Source organism: Oncorhynchus nerka, linkage group LG9b (genome assembly GCF_034236695.1).
Source record: "Oncorhynchus nerka isolate Pitt River linkage group LG9b, Oner_Uvic_2.0, whole genome shotgun sequence".
In the NCBI taxonomy this organism is placed as follows: Eukaryota; Metazoa; Chordata; class Actinopteri; order Salmoniformes; family Salmonidae; genus Oncorhynchus; species Oncorhynchus nerka.
In genome coordinates, this window is record NC_088424.1 from 26,080,271 (window position 1) to 26,102,409 (window position 22,139).

Here is a 22,139-nt window from a genome sequence, read left to right on the forward strand (position 1 = left end):
AATTGTCCATAAGCATAAAATTATTATTTATCTCAAATTTTGTGCACAAATATCCCTGTTAGTGAGCAATTGTCCTTTGCCAAGATAATCCATACACCTGACAGGTGTGGCATATCAAGAGGCTGATTAAACAGCATGATCATTACACAGGTGCACTTTGCGCTGGGGACAATAAAAGGCCACTCTAATGTGCAGTTTTGTCAAACAACACAATGCCACAGATGTCTCAGGTTTTGAGGTAGCGTGCAATTGACATGATGACTGACAAAATTTACATCAGCTGTTACCAGTGAATTTAATGTTAATTTCTCTACCATAAGCCGCCTCTAACGTCGTTTTAGAGAATTTGGCAGTACGTCCAAACGGCCTCACTTCCGCAGACCACGTGTCACCACACCTGCCCAGGACCTCCACATCCGGCTTCTTCACCTGCAGGATCGTCTGAGACCAGCCAGCTGATGAAACTGAGGAGTATTTCTGTTTGTAATAAAGCTCTATGTCGAGAAAACGTATTCTGATTGGCAGGGCATGGCTCCCAAGTGTGTGGGCCAATGCCCTCCTAGCCCCTGCCCAGTCATGTGAAATCCATAGATTAGGGTTTAATTAATACATTTTAACTGACTGATTTCCTTATATAATCTGTAACTCAGGAAAATCTTAGAAATTGTTGCACATTGCATTTATATTTTTGTTCAGTATACATTGTTTTATAAAAATCAAACACTCAAATGCTGTTTGATGTCTTCACCTATCATTGAAAAACACACAATAAATCCATAGTTTAAAATCCCCACTCACGCAATCCCCACTATATACAAACATGCCACATTTTAGAATGTGCATGAATATAAAAAAGTAATGAACGTCAATATCTTCCTATTCAACACACATGGAAGGCAAATTGCTTAACCAGTTACTCGGAAAAAAACAGTGCATTTAGAAACTATTCAGACCCCTTGACTTTTTCAACATTTTGTTACGTTACAGCCTTATTCTGAAATGGATGAAATCATTTCAGGAGACTGTGGAAGAGGAAGGAGAGGCCATGAGGCTCCCAGAGGTGCCCAGCATCCCAGGAGTGCGAGGGGAGGACCTGAGGATCCCAGAGGTGCCCAACGCCCCAGAGTTGCCCAATATGGTACCAGTGCGACACACTAGGACAACGGCTAGCATAAGACCGCCCCTGCGGTATGGGAACTATGTCCCTTAAGAGATGGACAAAAATGGGTTTTGATAATGTAAATAGGTATATTCACTGTGGTATTAAAATGGTATGAAGTGCTTGAGCAAATTATATATGAAAAGGAAGATGTTAAGATATTGGGCATAGTGCCAACCCAGAGATAGCGCTAGTGAGGCACCTATCTAGGATATATAAACAGGTGCATTATGAGTGTCTGATTAGGATGTTGTGACCTGTAACATGTTATACCTGAGTAAAGGATTATGCTTGAACTTTACCAAACTCTCCCGATGTGAATTATTCACATACACATAAAAACAACCACCATGCTTCACCGTAGGGATGGTGCCAGGTTTCCTCCAAATGTGACGCTTGGCATTCAGGCCAAAGAGTTCAATCTTGGTTTCATCAGACTAGAAAATCTTGTTTCTCATGGTCTGAGAGTCTTTAGATGTCTTTTGGCAAGAGGGCAGTCATGTGCCTTTTACTGAGGAGTGGCTTATGTCTGGCCATTCTACCTTAAAGGCCTGATTGGAGTGCTGCAGCGATGGTTGTCCTTCTGGAAGGTTCTCCCATCTCCATAGAGGAGCTCTGGAGCTCTGCCAGAGTGACCACTGAGTTCTTGGTCACCTTCCTGACCAAGGCCCTTCTCCCCCGATTGCTCAGTTTGGCTTGGCGGCCAGCCCTAGGAAGAGTCTTGGTTGTTCCAAACTTCTTCCATTTAAGAATGATGGAGGTCACTGTTTTCTTGGGGACCTTCAATGCGGCAGACATTTTTTGCTACCCTTCCCCAGATCTGTGTGTCGACACAATCCTCTCTCGGAGCTCTGGAGACAATTCCTTCGACCTTGTGGCTTTGTGCTGCTCTGTGTCAACTGTGGGACCTTATATAGACTGGTGTGTGCCTTTCCGAATAATGTCAAATCAATTGAATTTACCACAGGTGGACACCAATCAAGTTGAGAGAAACATCTCAAGGATGATCAATGGAAACAGGATGCACCTGAGCTCAATATCGAGTCTCATAGCAAAGGGTCTGAATCCTTATGTAAATAAGGTATTTCTGTTTTTTATTATTAATACATTGCAAACATTTCTAAGAACCTGTTGTCGCTTTGTCATTATGGGTTATTGTGTGTAGATTGATGAGATGTTATTTTTTTGTATCAATTTTAGAATAAGGCTGTAATGTATCAAAATGTGGAAAAAGTCAAGGGGTCTGAATACTTGCTGAATGCACGGTATGTTGTAAGTCTCATACAGAACAGTTATCAATGCCAAAATCATATTCATCCAATCTCTATTCAAACACAAATCATTCAGAGACCATATAAAAGAGCCCTAACAAAGGCCATTGCTGGTCAGGGAAGTAGCGCAGCAGAATAGAGCTGGTAAATACACTGCTGATTCACCCAACACAATGGCTTTGTTTGTGTCACTGTGACCTTAGCACTCCTAGACAATGCATTCTCTGTGGGAGAGAAAACAAGCCGTTCACATTCAAATGGCCTCCCAACCAACAGTTGCTTTGTTTTTTTCTGCTCATCCTATAAGGTCCACTTTATGGGGACTAGACAGTGTTGGCCCCTTTTCCTCATTCCGACCCTAAACAAAACAATCAAACTAGAAGTCAGAATTTTTTGTCAGTCGGTTGGCTTATTTCCTGGTATGTCCTACACAACATATACGAGAGAGAAGAGCCAGGAGAGGGGACTTATCTCTGTTTACATTATCCAGTCAACTGGCACCCACTTCCCCATCCCTCCTGCCAGAGTCCCCCTGCATACCTCCACTCTCCACTGAAAAAAAACATATTCCTCTAGATTGGCTATGTTTTGTCTATAAATTCCATGCATGGAACGGATCCCCTCTACAGACACACACACACCATCCTCATTCATCCGTCCTTCTACTCATAAACAAACACTTGATGAATTCAACAGTCTAAGCTAAATGAATGACTCAGAGGGCTAAGCCAGCATCATCCATTATCTGTCCTCTCTCTGTCCTCTGTCTTCTTCCCTTTCCTAACCAGACTAGAGCTAGGGTCCTGGGTTAATTTGTACATATATGAATAACTACACAAAGGACCAACAGCCAGAGATAAGTTTCTCCAGCATGATCAAAAATGTGCTTTCAGATGGATCCCACTTGGGACACTTTGCAATAACAAACACAAAGACATGGTGTTGGCTTCGCCCATTTTCTTTTCTTCATCTGTTTTCATCATCTTTAAAATATATATATATATATATTTGTAATGGGGAGAGATAGTGATCTTGTGTTAATATGTGCATCCAGGATTCACTACAGAAGGATTATCTTCTCTCAAAAGTCAATAAAAAAGTGTTTTAGTTTAACCCCACGAGGGACACAGATGGTTGTGTGATTACAAACATAGAAGTAGTTCAGTACAGACTGCTGGGGAAAAAATAAAAATAAAAAAACTCAGAGAGAAGAGACTGCAATAAGAGCCCAATAACAGTGCTGCGTGCCTCCATCACCTCCCACTAAGACATTCATACTGGGGCCTTTGAGGGAAGACCAGCGCCTAATAACATGTGGCCAGTCTCCTCAACCCACGTCTCTCTCCGACATCCCCCGACCCTTGTCCTTCCAGCCAACATTCTTTACATAGTTCATTAAACTCTGCATCTCTTGCCCTCCACTCAGTTGTATTATTTTCCAGCTATAATCATACCAAATCAATCCACAGTACAAAGAGCTAGCAGGGAGAGAGAGAAAAGATTTGAGATTGAAAATAAAACATTGAAGCAACTCTAGCCTTAAATCGCTGTTGCATAAAATCCCTGAAACACTAGCTTTTCAAATCCCCCCACAAATCCCTTCTCACGTCCAGTAATAATGACCTCAGCTCAAGATTGAGATGCAGTAAGTAAATCAGGACTGCAACTGTTAATCTTACAATCAGTTCACGCATTTAACCCTCTGTTTGCACAGATGCATTAGGATTGAGTAAAGGCATTATGATTCTGTGTGACTTTCACTCTAGGCCAACACTGCTGGCGCCATCAATTTCTATTCTAGCAGAAGGAAATTGGTCAAATAGTGTAAAACAAAGAATTGGAGGATCAAGTTGCCCCTAGGTCTTTGATTCCAATCCCTGGTCCTTATTAACGCCAATTAATTCTCCTCCCAGGCCCAAGTCTCTCTATCACTAGTGACAGGCGTGAAAGGTCAATAACCTTGGCTCATAGCCCTCAGGTTAGCAATGGCATAAATTAATGGCTGAGGCTGTTATTCCAAACTCTTAAAGTCAGCTGAAGGAAGCTTATCTTTGCCAAAAGGTCACAGTGCTTAGAACACTTAGTGGGGAGAGTGAAGGAGTGACACAGGATCTATAGAAGATTGAGTGTGTTGCTCTCTAGTGGGGAACAGTGGGGGGTGGGGGTTGGAAGGTTTACAGGAAAGCAATGCACCTGGAATATAACGCTAGTAGGTGAATTAACACAGATAATGTATAGTGCCCTGGAGTAAATGTACTACGCCTATGCACCGAGTGTACAAAACATTAGGAGCACCTTCCTAATATTGAATTGCACCCTCTTTTGCCCTCAATTCATCAGGGCATGGACAGATGGACCATTCTTGATACACCCAGGAAACTGTTGAGACTGAAAAACCCAGCAGTGTTGCAGTTCTTGACACACTCAAACTGGTGTGCCTGGCACCTACTACCATAAGCTGTTCAAAGGCACTCAAATCTTTTGTCTTGCCCATTCACCCTCTGAATGGCACACACAGGCTTAAAAATCCTTCTTTAACCTGTCTCCTCCCATTCATTTACACAGATTGAAGTGGATTTATTAACAAGTGACATCAATAAGGGAACATAGCTTTCACCTGGATTCACCTGGTTAGTCTATGTCATGGAAAGAGCAGGGGTTCCTAATGTTTTGTACACTCAGTGCATAGACCTCCTTACAGCTTGAATAAAAACAATATATATGTTGGTTCATGTTGATTGATGAGATGTGAGAAGCAAACACAACACATGTCCTTGCTGTTATTGCTAAACTGGTTGGTTAAGTGGTCTCCACACAGCTGCTGAAGCGTTGTGTGCATAGTAAGAGTCACAAATCCATAATCAAATGTATTTATTGAGCCTTTCTCTCCTTGGATACATCATTGGGCCAATTAATGTGCAGGGCTCAAATAATACACTGCACTGCAGACCCAACATACAGTACATAGGCTACATAGTGCATAGAGCAACCAGGCATATCAGCTCCCAGTAGTATACATCCACCCCCCTGACTACATCCCCTCCCTCCAGCCCCCAGCCCATCTCTTGCTGAGCCCACGGTAACACAGCAAATAAAGTGGCGACACGCTGCACGCTTTTTAAGGCCTCAGTAAATATCGACAAGGTGAGATAACATAAACCCAGGATAATGGCGGTGAGCGGAGGGAGCGGGAAGTGGATCTCTGTTATGCAGCAGCCCGTATACATACGCCTGCCACCGATGGTAACTAAGGAATCGCCGCAGGTCAATCATAACATCCGCAGTGTGACCGCGGGAGGCGGCAGTGTCAGCACGGCCTGGTAACGGTATATTACTTTGAGTGGGACAGTTATACGGACAGGCGCATCCGCTCATCTGATGAGGTAAACAGTTTGGGTGGGAGACAGGAGGCGAAGAGGAACCGTCGCCTCTGTGTTCACAATCACAGGATGCCCAAGATTAAACAGATATTCAGGTAAATCAACTTAATGACTTTTTCTTCTCCAAAGACCATGTTCCCAAATATCAATAACCGTCCCTTCGGAGGTGCACTCTCTCTCTCTCTCTCTCTCTCTCTCTCTCTCTCTCTCTCTCTCTCTCTCTCTCTCTCTCTCTCTCTCTCTCTCTCTCTCTCTCTCTCTCTCTCTCTCTCTCTCTCTCTCTCTCTCTCTCTCTCTCTCTCTCTCTCTCTCTCTCTCTCTCTCTCTCTCTCTCTCTCTCTCTCTCTCTCTCTCTCTCTCTCTCTCTCTCTCTCTCTCTCTCTCTCTCTCTCTCTCTCTCTCTCTCTCTCTCTCTCTCTCTCTCTCTCTCTCTCTCTCTCTCTCTCTCTCTCTCTCTCTCTCTCTCTCTAGCCCACCTCAGCCAGACACAGAGGCCTCTTCGGCTGAAGCATAGAGACCTCTGGGAAATACAAAAACACAAACCTCCACAAAACAACACCGGGCCAAGCCATTCATCAAAAATATTACAAGCACTATTTGAATGGTGCTTTATGTGCTCAGCTCATGACTAGAACACATTAGCTTGTCAAGGTTTCCATAAGGAACTAAATCTGTGGTTGGTTTTAACACAGTATAATGTTAAGCAGAATGCTTCAGTAGTGTCAATGTATTAGTCAATTAAAGCACATCAGTCATCCAATGGAGGAAAGGGGGGCTCATCCATCACACTACTGCTTACATGAATAGGAGGTGGATGGGGAGGGAGTGGTAATAGGGAGTGATGGATAGATGGAGGGGGAAGGAGACGGGTGGGAGTGGAGAGGAGGATGCGTCAGGGAGGGATGTCACAGGATAGGACCTGGCGACTCATCAGAAAGTAACGTCCAAAGAAGCGCTGGTGCATTGAAATAGAAGCCCCCTCCGGAACACAATAGTTGGCATAGCCCAAGGCGGGCGGTGGTGAGGGAGAGAGGAGGCAGGGAGGCTCCTCATCCCAGGCAGGATATTGGCAAATGTGGAACTTGGTTACAGTATCTGGGTCAATTAATGTCTCTCTGCCTCAAATGTCCCCTTTTGTAGTCAGTGAAATAATGGTGTGTCAATTCCCATAGCCTCTCCAGCTCAGCATGGGGCTGAAACCATGAACCGAGCTTTACATTTGACAAGAAAAAAAGAAAAACACTGTAAATACACACTCAGGTATTGGTTTTGCTCTGTTTTAATAAAAAAAAAAGCCCTGCATTCTCTTCGTTCAGTGAAGCGGTCTCAAATATATTTGTTTAATTTACATCTATGATCCTACAGACAATAGATGGTCCTGTTCTGCGCTCTTCTCACCGGCACTTTATTTATTGTTAAACACCAACAAGCTCTTCTCGTTCACAGATAAGTGAGATATGTAGTGTCAGAGGATCAGACACATGTGTCTAGTGCCAACAAAATGGTAGTTTGGGATTTAAATGTATTCTAAAGCAAACAAAAGATCACTGAAGGAGAGAAAAGCAGTGAGTTCCTGTGGTACGATTAATATTTGTTATTTTTGTATTTTTTTGCTTAGCGACGCATGGATGGTAAGATGCAGTGGAAAACATGAGGGCTAGCCTTCACACACTCAGCTAGCTAGCAGCATAATGAGAAAAACAAGTGCACAACACAGAGAGAGGGAGTGAACGAATGGGACACAATAAAACTATGATTCTTACACTACTCAATCGACGGCTGGGTCAACACTGTAAGCGGGGCTAGAATCTAGCAGAAGAGATATGGAGTTGTTCGCTGTGCTGCTGCCCAAACTAAAGTCGCCTGCCTCCCGGAGAGAAAACAAACGAGTGAAAACCACGAGCCTGTCGGTCCTTTAATAAAATGTAATAAAATAAACATTTCACTCCACTGTGTTGATCTGTTGTCTGCCAAGTGCAAGCTGGACAGTGTTTTTTACTCCATCGAGGTCTGGAGTTTCACCGGTGAAAAGTAACACTAGGCTACATATATGGAAGCATATTATGCGGAAATCGAGGTCAATACAGCCATTTATACCTGACCTCATTACATAGAAGGGTCATGTTCTGCACTTTCCAGATGTATTTCATGTTAAATCAAACTCAAACATCTGAATTAGAGTCAAAAACCACCATGCACAGTCTCCATTCCCAGTCTCCTCAGTCTCCATTCCCAGTCTCCTCAGTCTCCATTCCCAGTCTCCTCAGTCTCCATTCCCGGTCTCCTCAGTCTCCATTCCCAGCCTCCTCAGTCTCCATTCCCAGTCTCCTCAGTCTCCATTCCCAGTCGCCTCAGTCTCCATTCCCAGTCTCCTCAGTCTCCATTCCCGGTCTCCTCAGTCTCCATTCCCAGTCTCCTCAGTCTCCATTCCCAGTCTCCATTCCCAGTCTCCTCAGTCTCCATTCCCAGTCTCCATTCCCAGTCTCCTCAGTCTCCATTCCCAGTCTCCATTCCCAGTCTCCTCAGTCTCCATTCCCAGTCTCCTCAGTCACACCTCACCTCATGACAGAGTGCTTACAGGAAAGGATTGTTTAAGAAAAAAAATCTTTGCCATCTGACAGTCTTTTAAATTGAAGCACACACATCAATTTCAGAAACCCAAGCCAGAGTGGTTCATGGCTGGAGGGGCCCAGGTGTGATTCAGAAGCAAATAATCAATAAAAGCACATAACCTTCAAATGACTGAGGATGGACCCATGCACCTATTGTATGAAACCTTTGTTTTCATATCCAATCCCCATGGATACACATTCAACACAATTATTATTTGAAAATGTAGTTAGAAACGACACTCAAATAACCGCATCTAGGCCTATGACGTTAACGCTTATAGAAAGCATATTGAATGCTGCTGAATGTCAGTTGAGATATTTGAACGATAGGTAGGTCATGTGACTAACGATAAGGCAAGTCCTTTCGCAACAGCTGTGGTTTCCGGAATTCTCCTCTGACTGGTGGAGAGGGAGAGGAGACCCACTGGCTCTCAGGACTGTCTGGGGTGAGCGAACAGGCTAATTATATGCCAAGGACAAACACCCACACACTCACCCTGACACACACACAGGCACAATGGAGAGGCACCTTAACTGCTGCCCAATGTCAGTGTCACACAGTCTAACAGGAGACAGGGCTAGCGGCTGATATGAGCGATATGAGCAGGAGCGCTGTGTAGTGAAAAGTGAGCCAGACTAAAGGGTTAGCGCGGGCCAATGTCAACCCTCCACCAACCACCCTCCATATAAAAATACCTTTATCTGCATTCAAGTCCCTGTCTGCTCCCAAAAAGTGTGGAAAGACTGAGCAGACTACCTGTTCGATAAGGAGGCGCTGGAGGGAAAAAAGGTCAGCCATAAATAAAATATGTACTCTCCACTCACACCGCCGAGCATCATAGCCTTAAAAGGCAGCGCCAGCCTCCCCACCCCTGTGCAAATTAGCTGCAGACGGGTGCACTTGCTTTAAAACGTTAACAACATTACTATTTCATGGTTATGATATGGCCTTTGGAATGCAATGGAGCCGGATCACGTGAACGAATCAGTATAAAGTGTTCTCAGACCCCACCTCTCACTGCTAGACTACTAAAGGCAAAATTGCATTACAGGTCGGAGGTATTGAAGCCATATAAAGTTTTCACACCCTTTTACTTTTTCCACACTTTGTTGTGTTGCAGACTGAATTTAAAATTGATTAAATTTAAATGTTTCTGTCATTGACCTACACGCAATACCCCATAATACCAAAGTGGAATTATAGCAACAGTCACAAGTTTGGACACACCTAGTCATTCAAGGGTTTTCCTTTATCTTTACTATTTTATACATTGCAGAATAACACATATGGAATCATGTTTTAACAAAATAAGTACATACTGTGCATGCCAGTCTCTCTTGGCTAAGAGTTGAGGAGAGACTGACTGCATCACTTCTTCTTTTTACAAGAAACATTCATGTGTTGAAATATCGCAAATTGTTGCATAGTCAACTTTCACACTGCTCTGACACACACATTTACCCCATCAGAAATGCCCCCAGGGGTCTTTTCACAGTCCCCAAATCCAGAACAAATTCAAGAAAGCATACAGTTTTATATAGAGCCATTATTGTATGGAACTACGTTCCATCTCATATTGCTCAAATTAACAGCAAACCTGGTTTCAAAAAACAGATAAAGCAACGTCTCACGACACAATGCCTCTACCTTAATTGACCTAATAGTTTGTCTTTTTGTATTGGTATTGATATGTAGGATACGTGTGCCTTTTTTTGTTTTGTCTTTTGATGTAGTTCTGTCCTTGTGCAGTTCTTGTCTATTAATGTTCTGTATTATGTCATGTTTCATGTTTTGTGTGGACCCCAGGAAGAGTAGCTGCTGCTTTTGCAACACCTAATGGGGATCCTAATAAAATACCAAAATACCAAATAAAAAATGTATACTGCAAGAAATGTGATAAAGCAATTCACACTTGTCCTGAATACAAAGTGTTATGTTTTGGGGCAAATCCAATACAACACATTACTGAGTACCACTCTCCATATGTTCAAGCATGGTGGTGGCTGCATCATGTTATGGGTATGCTTGTAATCGTTAAAGGCTGGGGAGTTCTTCAGGATAAAAAATAAATGGAATGGAGCTAAGCACAGGCAACATCCTAGAGGAAAAACTGAATCAGTCTGCTTTCCACCAGACATTTGTAGCTGACAGCAGGACAATAACCTAAAACACAAGGACAGATCTACATTGGAGTTGCTTACCAGAAGACAGTGAATGTTCCCGAGTGACTGAGTTACAGTTTTTTACCTAAATCTGCTTGAAAATCTATAGCAAGACTTGAGAGAGCTTGAATAATTTAGAAAATAATAATGGTCAAATATTGTACAATCCAGGTGTGCAAAGCTCTTAGAGACTTAACCAGCAAGACAGCTGTAATCGCTGCCAAAGGTGATTCTAACATGTATTGACTCATGGGTGTGAATACTTATGTAAATTAGATATTTCTGTAAAAACATGATTTCACTTTGTCATTATGGGGTATTGTGTGTAAAAATAAATTTATTCCATGTTGAATTCAGGCTGTAACTCAACAAAATGTAAAATAAATCAAGGGGTATGAATACTTTCTGAAGGAACTGTATACCACTGAGATCCAATCAACCGACACAATATGTGGCGGTTATCTAGGCCATGGTGGCGTGACATGGGGCAGAACCAACACAGGCGGGCAGGTGATGAAAATGTATAGGTTCTCATAACAATAAAAAATAAAGCTGATTCTTCCATGCTTTATCTAGGAATTGGAGCACAGCCTTCATTACAACATATTGATCAGGCCAAACAAAGACCCTGGATCTATTGATCCGCTTGGTGCGGGAAAACTGAGAAGGGGGGAATGAGAAGGAGAGCTATGGACTGGTGCTGCAAACAGGATCACCCAGAGAGAAGTGCTGCATCGGCTTAAAACAAGGGAAGCGGGGGATTGGAATTTAGAACCCCCATCAAATGACATGGGGAGAGAGGTGCGGTCGTGGGGTTGCACTTGATGTCGGACTTTAAAAAACAGAGATGGAGGAACTTGTGTAACATGCAATCCTTGTAATGAAAAAGAAAATAAAGGGCTGGTTGTCCTGCTGTTCCTCTCCTCTTCGCATCTGACTGAAGGATGATGTCTCTTCTGTATTTATGGTTCTCATCTCACCAAGGGATTAGAATATTAAGGCAGCCTTGTTTGACTATTGAATAATTCAGGATTGGCACAGACATCAGTGCTTCAGACAGTGCTTTGCTACACAACCTCATCTGCAGCAAGGTAGCCAGTGAGAGCCTTCATTGCACGAGGCTATTACACATTGTCTTATCTGTGACCATGATGTGCTGTGCCATGACACTAACTCAGGCTAACCCTCATATACACATTATTTACAAAAGGAATGATCATCCCATCCCCTGAACTTATGTATCGTTGTTATAATTTATTATATATTTATGGGGGCCTATTGGGCATTCATCAATTAGAAGAGAATCACATTCCCTTAGTGTTCCAGTGTTCCGCAGGCAGCCTCTCATAACTAATGCAGATGCCTTTGACTTCGTTGTGATAGTCACATTAATTCATTACCATTTGTCATGTATCGTATGGAGGATGGTGGAAACATCCATAGAGATCCAACCGACCGGTGCTCCCTCTGAATGCTCCGACTCTCCATTTTCCAGTGATAGATGTTAATTTTGGCAAGTCAGGACAGCATGCCCTGAGAGGTGTCGTGCACATGGGGCCACCCCGTTGAGGGTCACAACCTCCATTGGCTGGTCTCTCCATTCAGTGTGAGCTCACCCCCCCCCCCACACACACACAGTAAAGGTACACACACACACAGAGAAGCACCACCTCCTCCTTCCTGGAGCTGTAAGAGGTTGAGCACCGGCCCCAATTTACAGGACGGAGTCGACCAGGATCACGTCTCACCAAACACACGGGCCTCTCAAGCACTTCTGAGAGCTGCCCCAGCTGTACTCTATACCAGGGGTCATCAGGATCCTTGACAAAGTGCAGAGAACCAGAACAACAACACCATACAAATGGAGTCTCACCCTCCCCCCCAATAAAACATAAAAAGCCAGAAAAAAATGGGTATCATTTATTTTTCTCACAATATTTTATTTTTGTCAAAAGGGTCTGATTCTCTGTGGGTTCAAGAGGTTTGTATTAATCAAACAGAGCAGGGAAAGGTAACTACACTAAAAAACAAAGTCATGGAATGTGTTGTGATTTCTTATGCCCAGGTCTTTCCATCCAGTATACCGTACATTTCATTAGACAGAGAAACTATCTAGACTATCTCTCTCTCTCTCTCCCTCTCTCTCTCTCACTGCTTGTTTAAACCATATAGTGAAATCGGTCAACTGTGTCTCCCCAGGACGGCTCAGGGTTTGAACCCCCAGTCAGTGGAGCCAGATACAGACAGCTCAGTGGACACGGTCGACGCACTGGCGTTAAAAGCACTTGAACTGAGGTTGAAGAAGACTGTAACCACAGTTGCCTTCCATCAGCCCAGCACACTTAATTGGCAAAAACATCTGAAACTTAAGAGCTTGGGGAGTGTGGAATAAAGAAAAAGATTGAAAGTAGGTGGTGGGGGGTTGGGGAGGCAGGGTGGCTGCTTGTGAGAGGAGTATGTATTAAGTTCAATTAGGCTTTTGGGCTTTTTCATTAACCCAGTTTTGGAGAGGAAGGACTCTGCTGAATAATGCTGCTGTTACTGACTCACTTTACAATTCTGCTTAAAAAGCCCACTAGTCTGAAAGGCAGGACAATACATGTCAGCTCTCTATAGCCAATTCTCCATTAACCCATTAACCAGCAGCCCCAAGACCCAGTCCACACTACCATCGCCAGCCATACCGGCCATTTTACCTGCTGATTTCCTCAGATGAGTCATTTTGATCAAACAGGAAATGAACACGACATGAATGTTAAAATGTCCTTTCTATAGGAATACTCACTGGTGGTGACACAGTCCTAGCTTAGCTGTGTTAGTGAATGGTGATGAGTGTAGTGAGTGGGAGTAGATATATAGGCCTCCACTCAGGGACTCGGTATCAGCCAGCCCTAAACAAATAGGGATGCTTAAAGACAAGGTCACGAGAGGCCCTTGGGGCCGACAGTGGGAAACCGCCTGAGTCTGTGGGCTTTACGTTCACAAACAAAGAGCTAAAATCCTCTTTTCCACATCATCGGATACATAGGAGAGGAGGCCCCGTAGCAAAATAATTGTCCTCCCTCACTTTCCCCTCCACTGCCCTGCTAATGAACTTTGTTCAGAGCCACCTGAACAATTCCATTGAAAACCGATGGAGCATTCGCCAGGGCCAACCAATAGTTAATCTCTGGATCTGCATCACCTAACAAATAATTACGTCTTTATAATTAAACAATTACTTCTGCTTATTGTGGAGGAATTGCCATTATAGAGAATACCCAAGCAGAGCCAAATGTGTTTTGGGCCTAGAAAACTTTGGGTTTTGTTATTCATTCCAAAACAATGTGCATGTGAATGCTGATGTTCTCCCAGATCAACTCAGGGTGTGTATTCTGTAAATCAATTACTGAAATTAATCACCTTCAGAGACAGTAGGGTAGGCTCCTATTGTCGCCACTCACCACAGGGTCAACTGCCGCAAGAACAAAGTGATCGTATTACCGTTACCTAGTACTGTATACTGATAGGGTTACAGTCATATTCACAACGATACTCCTACCTAACTTGGAAGAAGGAATCTATTCCAGCTCTACAGAGAGAGCTTAGTATAACTATACTCTAATAGCTTTTCTAAAGGAGGACAGGTCCATGCATTATTACAAGGAAGCTGCTAGATTATTTCTGATATAACAAGGAAGGATTTTCTGTTACAATGAGCATGAACACTCAGGTATGGTTGAGGCGAATGACTGCAACTAGATTCAATCAGTCTTCATTCATTCATTATTTAGGGCCTAAGGATGCAATTAAGAAAAGTAATTAAATGCACAGGAGGCAGACATTCTCACTAAAAGAAAAAAACACAAAGGTGTCATGGCGTTAGTCTCCACACTACACCTCTTGTGGCTAGGAGCCTCTCAAAAAGCCCTTGTTTCCCTGCCTCCTGGTAAAAACAATATTCACAAGCAGCATGGTGAAAGTGGAGTTAGAAAACAGGAGGGGGGGCTTAACACTCCCTCCACACCGTGGGAGCTTTGTCTTTCAAAACATGCCACAGGAGCCTTTCATTAGAGACTGGAGCTTTCATTAGCATCATCCCACGCCACTGAGCTACTGAGCCCCATGCAGCCCCAGCTCCAGGCCAACGCATTACAATGACATAGGGGTGCTGTGCCTCGCTCTCTCTCCCTGTCCGAGAACCTCTCTCCCCATAGAGGGCTGAGGGCTAGGGGAAGGGAGGGAAAAGAAAGAGCAGAGGAGAGAGGAAGGTGAGGGGAGGGGTGAAGGGGGGCAGACAAAAGGGGACCTGATTACCCCTGGTCACGGCCCATCCACAATTCAACTGAAAGGGAAATCCATCACCTGGAGGATCAAACTGGAGGTTGAGCTGTAGAGCAGGTATAAGGAAGCTCTCTCTTTCCATTCCAACCACCACTCCATTACTCTCCTTCTTTCCCTTTCTCTCTTTTTATCTCTCGCTCTTCTCTCCTTCCTTCTCGCCCTCCCAGTCTCTTCTGACTCACACTCTCAGCTGACTGTGACTTTTTAGAACACACTGTGAAATCCAACGCAACTGGAGCTAGTTTCTGGTTCAGATGACCTCAAGGCCCAAATCCCTGGGATGGCACATTGGTGGTATATTCCTCTTTTATTATTGGCAGTCACTCTCAAGGCGACAGAGGAGGCTGGTGGGAGGAGCTATAGCAGGACGGGCTCATTGTAATGGCTGGAATGGAATCAATGGTATGGTAGCAAATATATAGAAAGCACATGTTTGACTCCGTTTTGTTTATCCCATTCCAGCCATTACAATAAGCCCGTCCTCCTATAGCTCCTCCCACCAGCCTCCACTTGTCCGCATGCTTCCCAGCCGAAACAGTTCAGAACAGTTTGTGCATATATTATGACGACATTTTGTGACTTTTTTGTTTGTTTAGGACTTTGGCAAGGGTTTTTTCGACTGTATGGGCAGACTACATTTTTTCAGAGGCAAGTCGAAGTCGGTAGTCGAAGTCTATGCCCTCTCGTCTGCGATTGGTCAACAGTAGGGATTCTTCAATTAAGTACCTGTTGTCATTCAACAAGAAACGACTCGTCCTTGTAGCACATTTTTTCACTTGAGAAATACTGCACCAAACATCCTAGTCAGATGCAAAATTGCGCAACTAAGATCTCCCTGGCAAAAACATCCAAATGAATTACATATTTCTTGAGTTATCTTAGATTAATTCTGACTATTTTGAGGAAGTGTATGCTGGCAACAGCATCTCAAAATGGACGAACAGCACTATTGCCACTTCTTTCCCCAAAAATGAAGGCAGTATGCGAGCACACTCATATGGTTCACCTTGCTAGGCACCAGCCGAACTGATGACTTCAGTCTCAGCACTGTTCAGAGGGGCTATTGGTGACTGTAATCGTGTGATATTTGTTTGTGTGACAGCACTTTTACTTAGGGAGTAGTTAACCGCAAAAAAGCTATTAATTGGTCATGTTTTCCATGATACATTGTAATTACTGTTTCCAATCATGTTGCGGGTCAGTATCATTATAATAATTAAAAACAAAACATTACATTGATTTTGTCTTGTTTTTCTGAGGGATATGGTATAGAAGCAAAAAGAAACAGATAAAAGCATAGTCAGATGAATCAAGCTGTGCTTTCGATGTTGTTTTTCCAACAGAGCAGATACTGTACAAACACAACTGTGATACTGAAGCTGTGTTGAAAGGAAATGACAGCCATTGAGAGGAGTTGGGATTATTAAACAGCATGGCCACTGACCACTTCTTTCCTTTATGTTTCTGCTATGTACAGTTGAAGTCGGAAGTTTACATACACCTTAGCCAAATACATTTAAACTCAGTTTTTCACAATTCCTGACATTTAACCCTAGTAAAAATTCCCTGTCTTAGGCCAGTTAGGATCACCACTTTATTTTCAGAATGTGAAATGTCAGAATAGTAGAGAGATCAATTTATTTCAGCTTTTATTTCTTTCATCACATTCCCAGTGGGTCAGAAGTTTACATAAACTCAATTAGTATTTGGTAGCATTGCCTTTAAATTGTTCAACATGGGTCAAACGTTTCGGGTAGCCTTCCACAAGCTTGACAGAGCTGGTGTAACTGAGTCAGGTTTGTAGGCCTCCTTGCTCGCACACGCCTTTTCAATTCTGCCCACACATTTTCTATAGGATTGAGGTTAGGGCTTTGTGATGGCCACTCCAATACCTTGACTTTGTTGTCCTTAAGCCATTTTGCCACAACTTTGGAAATATGCTTGGGGTCATTGCCAATTTGGAAGACCCATTTTCGACCATGCTTTAACTTCCTGACTAATGTCTTGAGATGTAGCTTCCATATATCCACATAATTTTCCTACCTCATGATGCCATCTATTTTGTGAAGTCCCCCCCACAGCATGATGTTGCCACCCCTGTGCTTCAAGGATGGGATGGGGTTCTTTGCCTTGTAAGCCTCCCCCTTTTTCCTCCAAACATAATGATGGTCATTATGGCCAAACAGTAATATTTTTGTTTCATCAGACCAGAGGACATTTCTCCAAAAAGTATGATCTTTATCTCCATGTGTAGCAAACTGTAGTCTGGCTTTTTTTTATGGTGGCTTTGGAGCAGTGGCTTCTTCCTTGCTGAGTGTCCTTTCGGGTTATGTCGATATAGGACTAGTTTAACTGTGGATATAGATACTGTTGTACCTGTTTCCTCCAACATCTTCACAAAGTCCTTTGCTGTTGTTCTGGGATTGACTTGCACCTTTTGCACCAAAGTACATTCATATCTATTAGACATAACGAGTCTCCTTCCTGAGGGGTATGATGGCTGCGTGGTCCCATGGTGTTTATACTTGCATACTATTGTTTGTACAGATGAACGTAGTACCTTCAGGCATTTGAACCAGACTTGTGGAGGTCTACAATTTTTTTTCTGGGGTCTTGGCTGATTTTTTTTTATTTCCCCATGATGTCAAGCAAATAGGCACTGAATTTGAAGATAGGCCTTGAAATACATACACAGGTACACCTCCTATTGACTCAAATTATGTCAATTAGCTTCTAAAGCCATGACATCATTTTCAGGGAATTTTCCAATCTATTTAAAGGCACAATCAACTTAGTGTATGTAAACTTCTGACCCACTGGAATTGTGATACAGTGAATTATAAGTGAAGTAATCTGTCTGTAATCAATTGTTAGAAAAATGACTTGTGTCATGCACAAAGTAGAAGTCCTAACCGACTTGCCAAAACTATAGTTTGTGAACAAGAATTTTGTGGAGTGGTTGAAAAACTAGTTTTAATGACTCCAATCTAAGTGTATGTAAACTTCCGACTTCAACTGTACTTGCAAGTATTACACATTTCCTTGAACCTGTTTAAGGCTAACATGGCAGAAATAATGATTTAATGACTGTGAAAGCAACATAATAATTTACTTGCATAATAATTATTGCATATGTCCACGATTAGTACACAACATATAAAAGCGTTGACCATTTGAGCTGTGTGGGAAGAGCTTATGTGTCATAATGAATGGTGTTTGACATACAGAAACAGACATAGAAGATATAAAGTACAATTTCTATTCCATGACTGTGCTTTGCACCCAAGTGCATCCAATGTGTTCACCTTTTGAATTACAACTGCCATGGTTCCATTTAAAAACAAGTAGAGGGGTTTGGTTTTTCATTTCCTATTCAGAAGAAAATTGCAGTGGGTCTCCATCTTTGAAACTTTATGGAAAGTTTATGGATTTTCTATGAGGGGTACTGTATAAAGTAATCAAATTTAAAATGGTTTTACATTTTTTAAATTCTTAAAATTCAGAGCTCAAAAAATATTAAATTTAAAGCAAGTAAGCTGGAACACATTGTCCTACTGTTTAAGAATAGGTTTTTCGGCAACACTGTGCTAAGACTGGAGAGAGAAAATGATTGAACTCTGTTATTCAAAAAAGACGTGCGTAAGCAAATTATTAGAAGTAGGGCTACATTTATCCAGATTGACATTTCATTGTTTACAAGCCAAACAACATGGGGTTTTAGGCCCACATAATAGCAACGCTAATTGTTAAATATGTTTGATGTTTGTTGTTACCCACGACCACACTCAACATCCTACATGTGTTGAATGAAACACAGTACAGGCACACACACACACACACACACACACACACACACACACACACACACACACACACACACACACACATACACACACACATACACACACACACACACACACACACACACACACACACACGAGTAAGGCATTTCACTGTACTTGTGCATGTGACATTCAAACTTGAAACACACACACAAACACTTAAGCACATGTGCACAAACATACTACAAACAGGCAGTGAAGAGTGTAATGGAAAACAAATCTATTCAAACCAGGACTTACCATTGAAAAGGGCCTGTCCTTTCTCTGCACTCTCTGGAATCTCTGCAACGTACATATCTTCAGAGAAGCCCGGCCGACACAGAGGAGGGGTGCCCCTGCCCTCTGTTGCAACCTGAGGGGGGTAGGAGGGGGAAGGGGGTTAGAATGATTCAGAATCACAAATCACCCCCCGCTAAAATGCACTTTCGACTACCCCAAAAACTCCTGGTCACGTTCTGAACCCTCCACTCTATCTCCCTCCATAGTCATACAAATGCACCTGTTGTTTTTATAGCAACGACTGCAATTAGGATAATGAGGCCAAAAGGGTTAACCATTAGCCAATGAGCATGGCTAGGCAAGAACAGGCCACATTTGTCTCTTTGAGGAGATAGAGAGGGGCCCAGACTCAGGCCCAGTCCCAGGCCATGGTTATGGCTCTGTGTTGGGTCTATGGCTCACTACTGGCTGGTCCCCCTTATCACTACTCTGATCTGAGTAAACAGGATGCTTTGAAGTTCAGGAACAGTAGAGCTAGGCTACAACTCCTAACACTCCTACTAAACTGTAGGGGTGAAAGCATCTGTGTGTGTGAATTCCTGTGTCTACTCAAACAAAACACCAAATCATCATCCCTCTTTATCTCCCCCATCATCATCCCTCTACATCTCCCCCATCATCCTCCCTCTTCATCTCGCCCATCTTCATCGCCTCCCCATCATCATCCCTCTTCATCTCCCCCAACTCTATCTCTGATTTAATCACAATGGTCTGATGTGGAATCCGATAAGTTATATTTCTGCCATTTGTTACATAATAAATTATTATCTGTCACTTTATGTATTTTTATTTATCTTATTTCCAAAGCAAAATACAAGCATTCATGGAACAAATTCAATTGAACACAAATTAGACATTAGATAGATCTAGAGTTTGATAATTATCTCATCAAGTGTGCGTCGTCTATTATAACATAACACATAATATATTACTAGCTACCACATAATGGCCATCAAATTGATCAAAAACTATCCAAAACAAAATAAAACGAGCATATGATCACACATCCCCAAATACACTTAATACTATTTATTTAGAAGGGCCAGACCGGACAACAAAAGAATTTGAAACAAGAAGAATTCCACGGAAAACAAGAATTGAGAGTATCCATGCCACTTGCCATTCAACATCAGCGGAATTGAAATCGAATATGCTGGGGGAGGGGCGGGGGGAGGTGTATGTCTGGCTTTCTAGCACACTACATCATCAATTGACAGAGCACACCACCATGCATAGAACAGCATAGTTCGTTTTTTAAATTAATAAATGGGCCTACATTTCATTAGACTGTCTCTCATATTACAGCTTTAATTATTTAAACATTTTGGCAATTTAAATGTAAAAAATCCTTAATTTTTATTTTACAACTCAAGTAGGCTAGGTCAGGCCTAAATTACTTATTAAAAGATACATGATTTTGAAGAAACTATAATATTCAGAATGAACTATAAAATGTGGTAAGTACAAGGTTGGACTAGGCTACTTTGGTAACCTACTTTACACTCTGCCGAGGCACTATAAGCAGCTGAGGTCAAGACGATTTTGTAGTTAGGAAATCAAAAACGAACACAGCATAGTCTCTGGCAGAGTTTCTGGATTGCACTAACCTAGAGAAACTCAACATAAGTGCACCGTAACTGTTGTTTGCACTGATAGCCTAATTAAAATACGTAAAGGGCCATTGCCTCGAGGCTCATTCCGTGTCCGTTAGGAAGAAATAATGATAGGCTTTTGTAACCCATAGCCTGCATCAATAGACAGCAGCAACTTACTAACCATATCATGTTGGCTCGTGAAAAGGTTACAAATGTAACCAACAAACATGCAAGTATAGCATTTTAGCAAGTTCAACAACAAAAAATACTTCAAGAAGAAACATTGTATTTCTTGAGGCCCATATGAACCACGTTCATTATACCGTAATAGATATGACTATGTTTATAATAGATTATGCGGGCTAGATTTGTTTTCATGAATTTCGAAAGCAAGCGAATATGGTACTAGAGAGTGATACATTGTAGTCAACACAGTAACATATTTTGAACAAGCGAAGCTTTTTAAATGGCCAAGCATCCCATCCTTCAAATAGACTACTGTAGTGCTTTCGGCTCCAAGCAAACCAGGGTTGATCTTCACGCAACATCAATTTACTACATCTTGTCATTATTTGTTGACGCATCACATATCCAAGTTCCCAATACTGGATGCATTATAACGAGCATCCATCCCAAAAATGACCATGTAGCCTTTTTGGAGGCAAGCTATAACGGACAACCAGGCACGTAAACCCGTCAGATCACAGCAGCAGCATCGTCACAGAAAGAAAGCAATAGTCCTAGAACTGTCTTGTGCAACTCAACAAAACCGTTCCGGAGACACATTACCTGCAAAGCGGCCAAGAGCGTGAACAGAAGCAGTCCCCTGCCCTCGTATAAGTACATTGATATGCCGTTTGTTATGTATTTTCCCTTTCAATGCGTGATAAATATCCGTATATCTGCTGCAGTCTGGATGTAGTGGTGAAACCAAACGTTCCCTGCTTACAACAAAGGCGGCAGCGGCAGCAGCATGTAGCAGCCTCCCCTATCCAGTCTCCGCTCCGATCTGAGATCACCGCCTGGTACTGAGGCTGCTACTCCCTCCCATGCATACAGTCCCTCCAACAGAAAATACCCTGTCGATGTGCCAGGATCTCTCACTGTCTCTCCCTACTGGTCAATTCGCCAAGTTCACTAAACACAATGTGGCTCCTTGAGACTCCGTCGTCTCGAAACTCCTCCTTCTCCAATCTAAAAACATACAATCTGTTGAAAAGCACTTGAAGTATTTTATCGACAGTCTGCTGCCCTCCTCTCGCTGCCTGAAAATGTTAGGGGAAGCTCAGACTGGGAGATTTAAATACATGCCCTTAATCTTGCATTATTTTTATATTAGGCCTATGAATGAATGACTATTTTGAGCTTTATCCAAATGAATGACACACTTGGGTTTCTACTGAGGATGATTATGCTCTACATTAATCATAGGCAATTGAATATTTATCAGGTTTAGTCTTCCATCTATGCCTATCTGACAAAAAAATGAAGAAATCATTTTGGCACCTGCTGAAC

At 42.5% G+C, this 22,139-nt stretch overlaps 1 protein-coding gene across 2 annotated transcripts in view; it reads right to left on the minus strand.

Annotated features, from left to right (window-relative positions):
* The window catches only part of LOC115114854 (cadherin-2-like), a 111,946-nt gene extending 90,273 nt beyond the window's left edge, over positions 1 to 21,673 (minus strand). The window contains exons 1-2 of one of the 2 annotated variants that reach the window (XM_065013460.1): positions 21,574 to 21,673; positions 18,991 to 19,102 (exon numbers count right to left, since the gene is read on the minus strand). In XM_065013460.1, coding sequence (XP_064869532.1) covers positions 18,991 to 19,045 — 55 coding nt within the window. In that variant the 5' untranslated portion in view covers positions 19,046 to 19,102; positions 21,574 to 21,673. Of the gene's footprint in view, positions 1 to 18,990; positions 19,103 to 21,413 lie in introns of both variants that reach the window. The other variant, XM_065013459.1, reaches the window with a different exon arrangement.
* Positions 21,674 to 22,139: the final 466 nt, after the last annotated feature.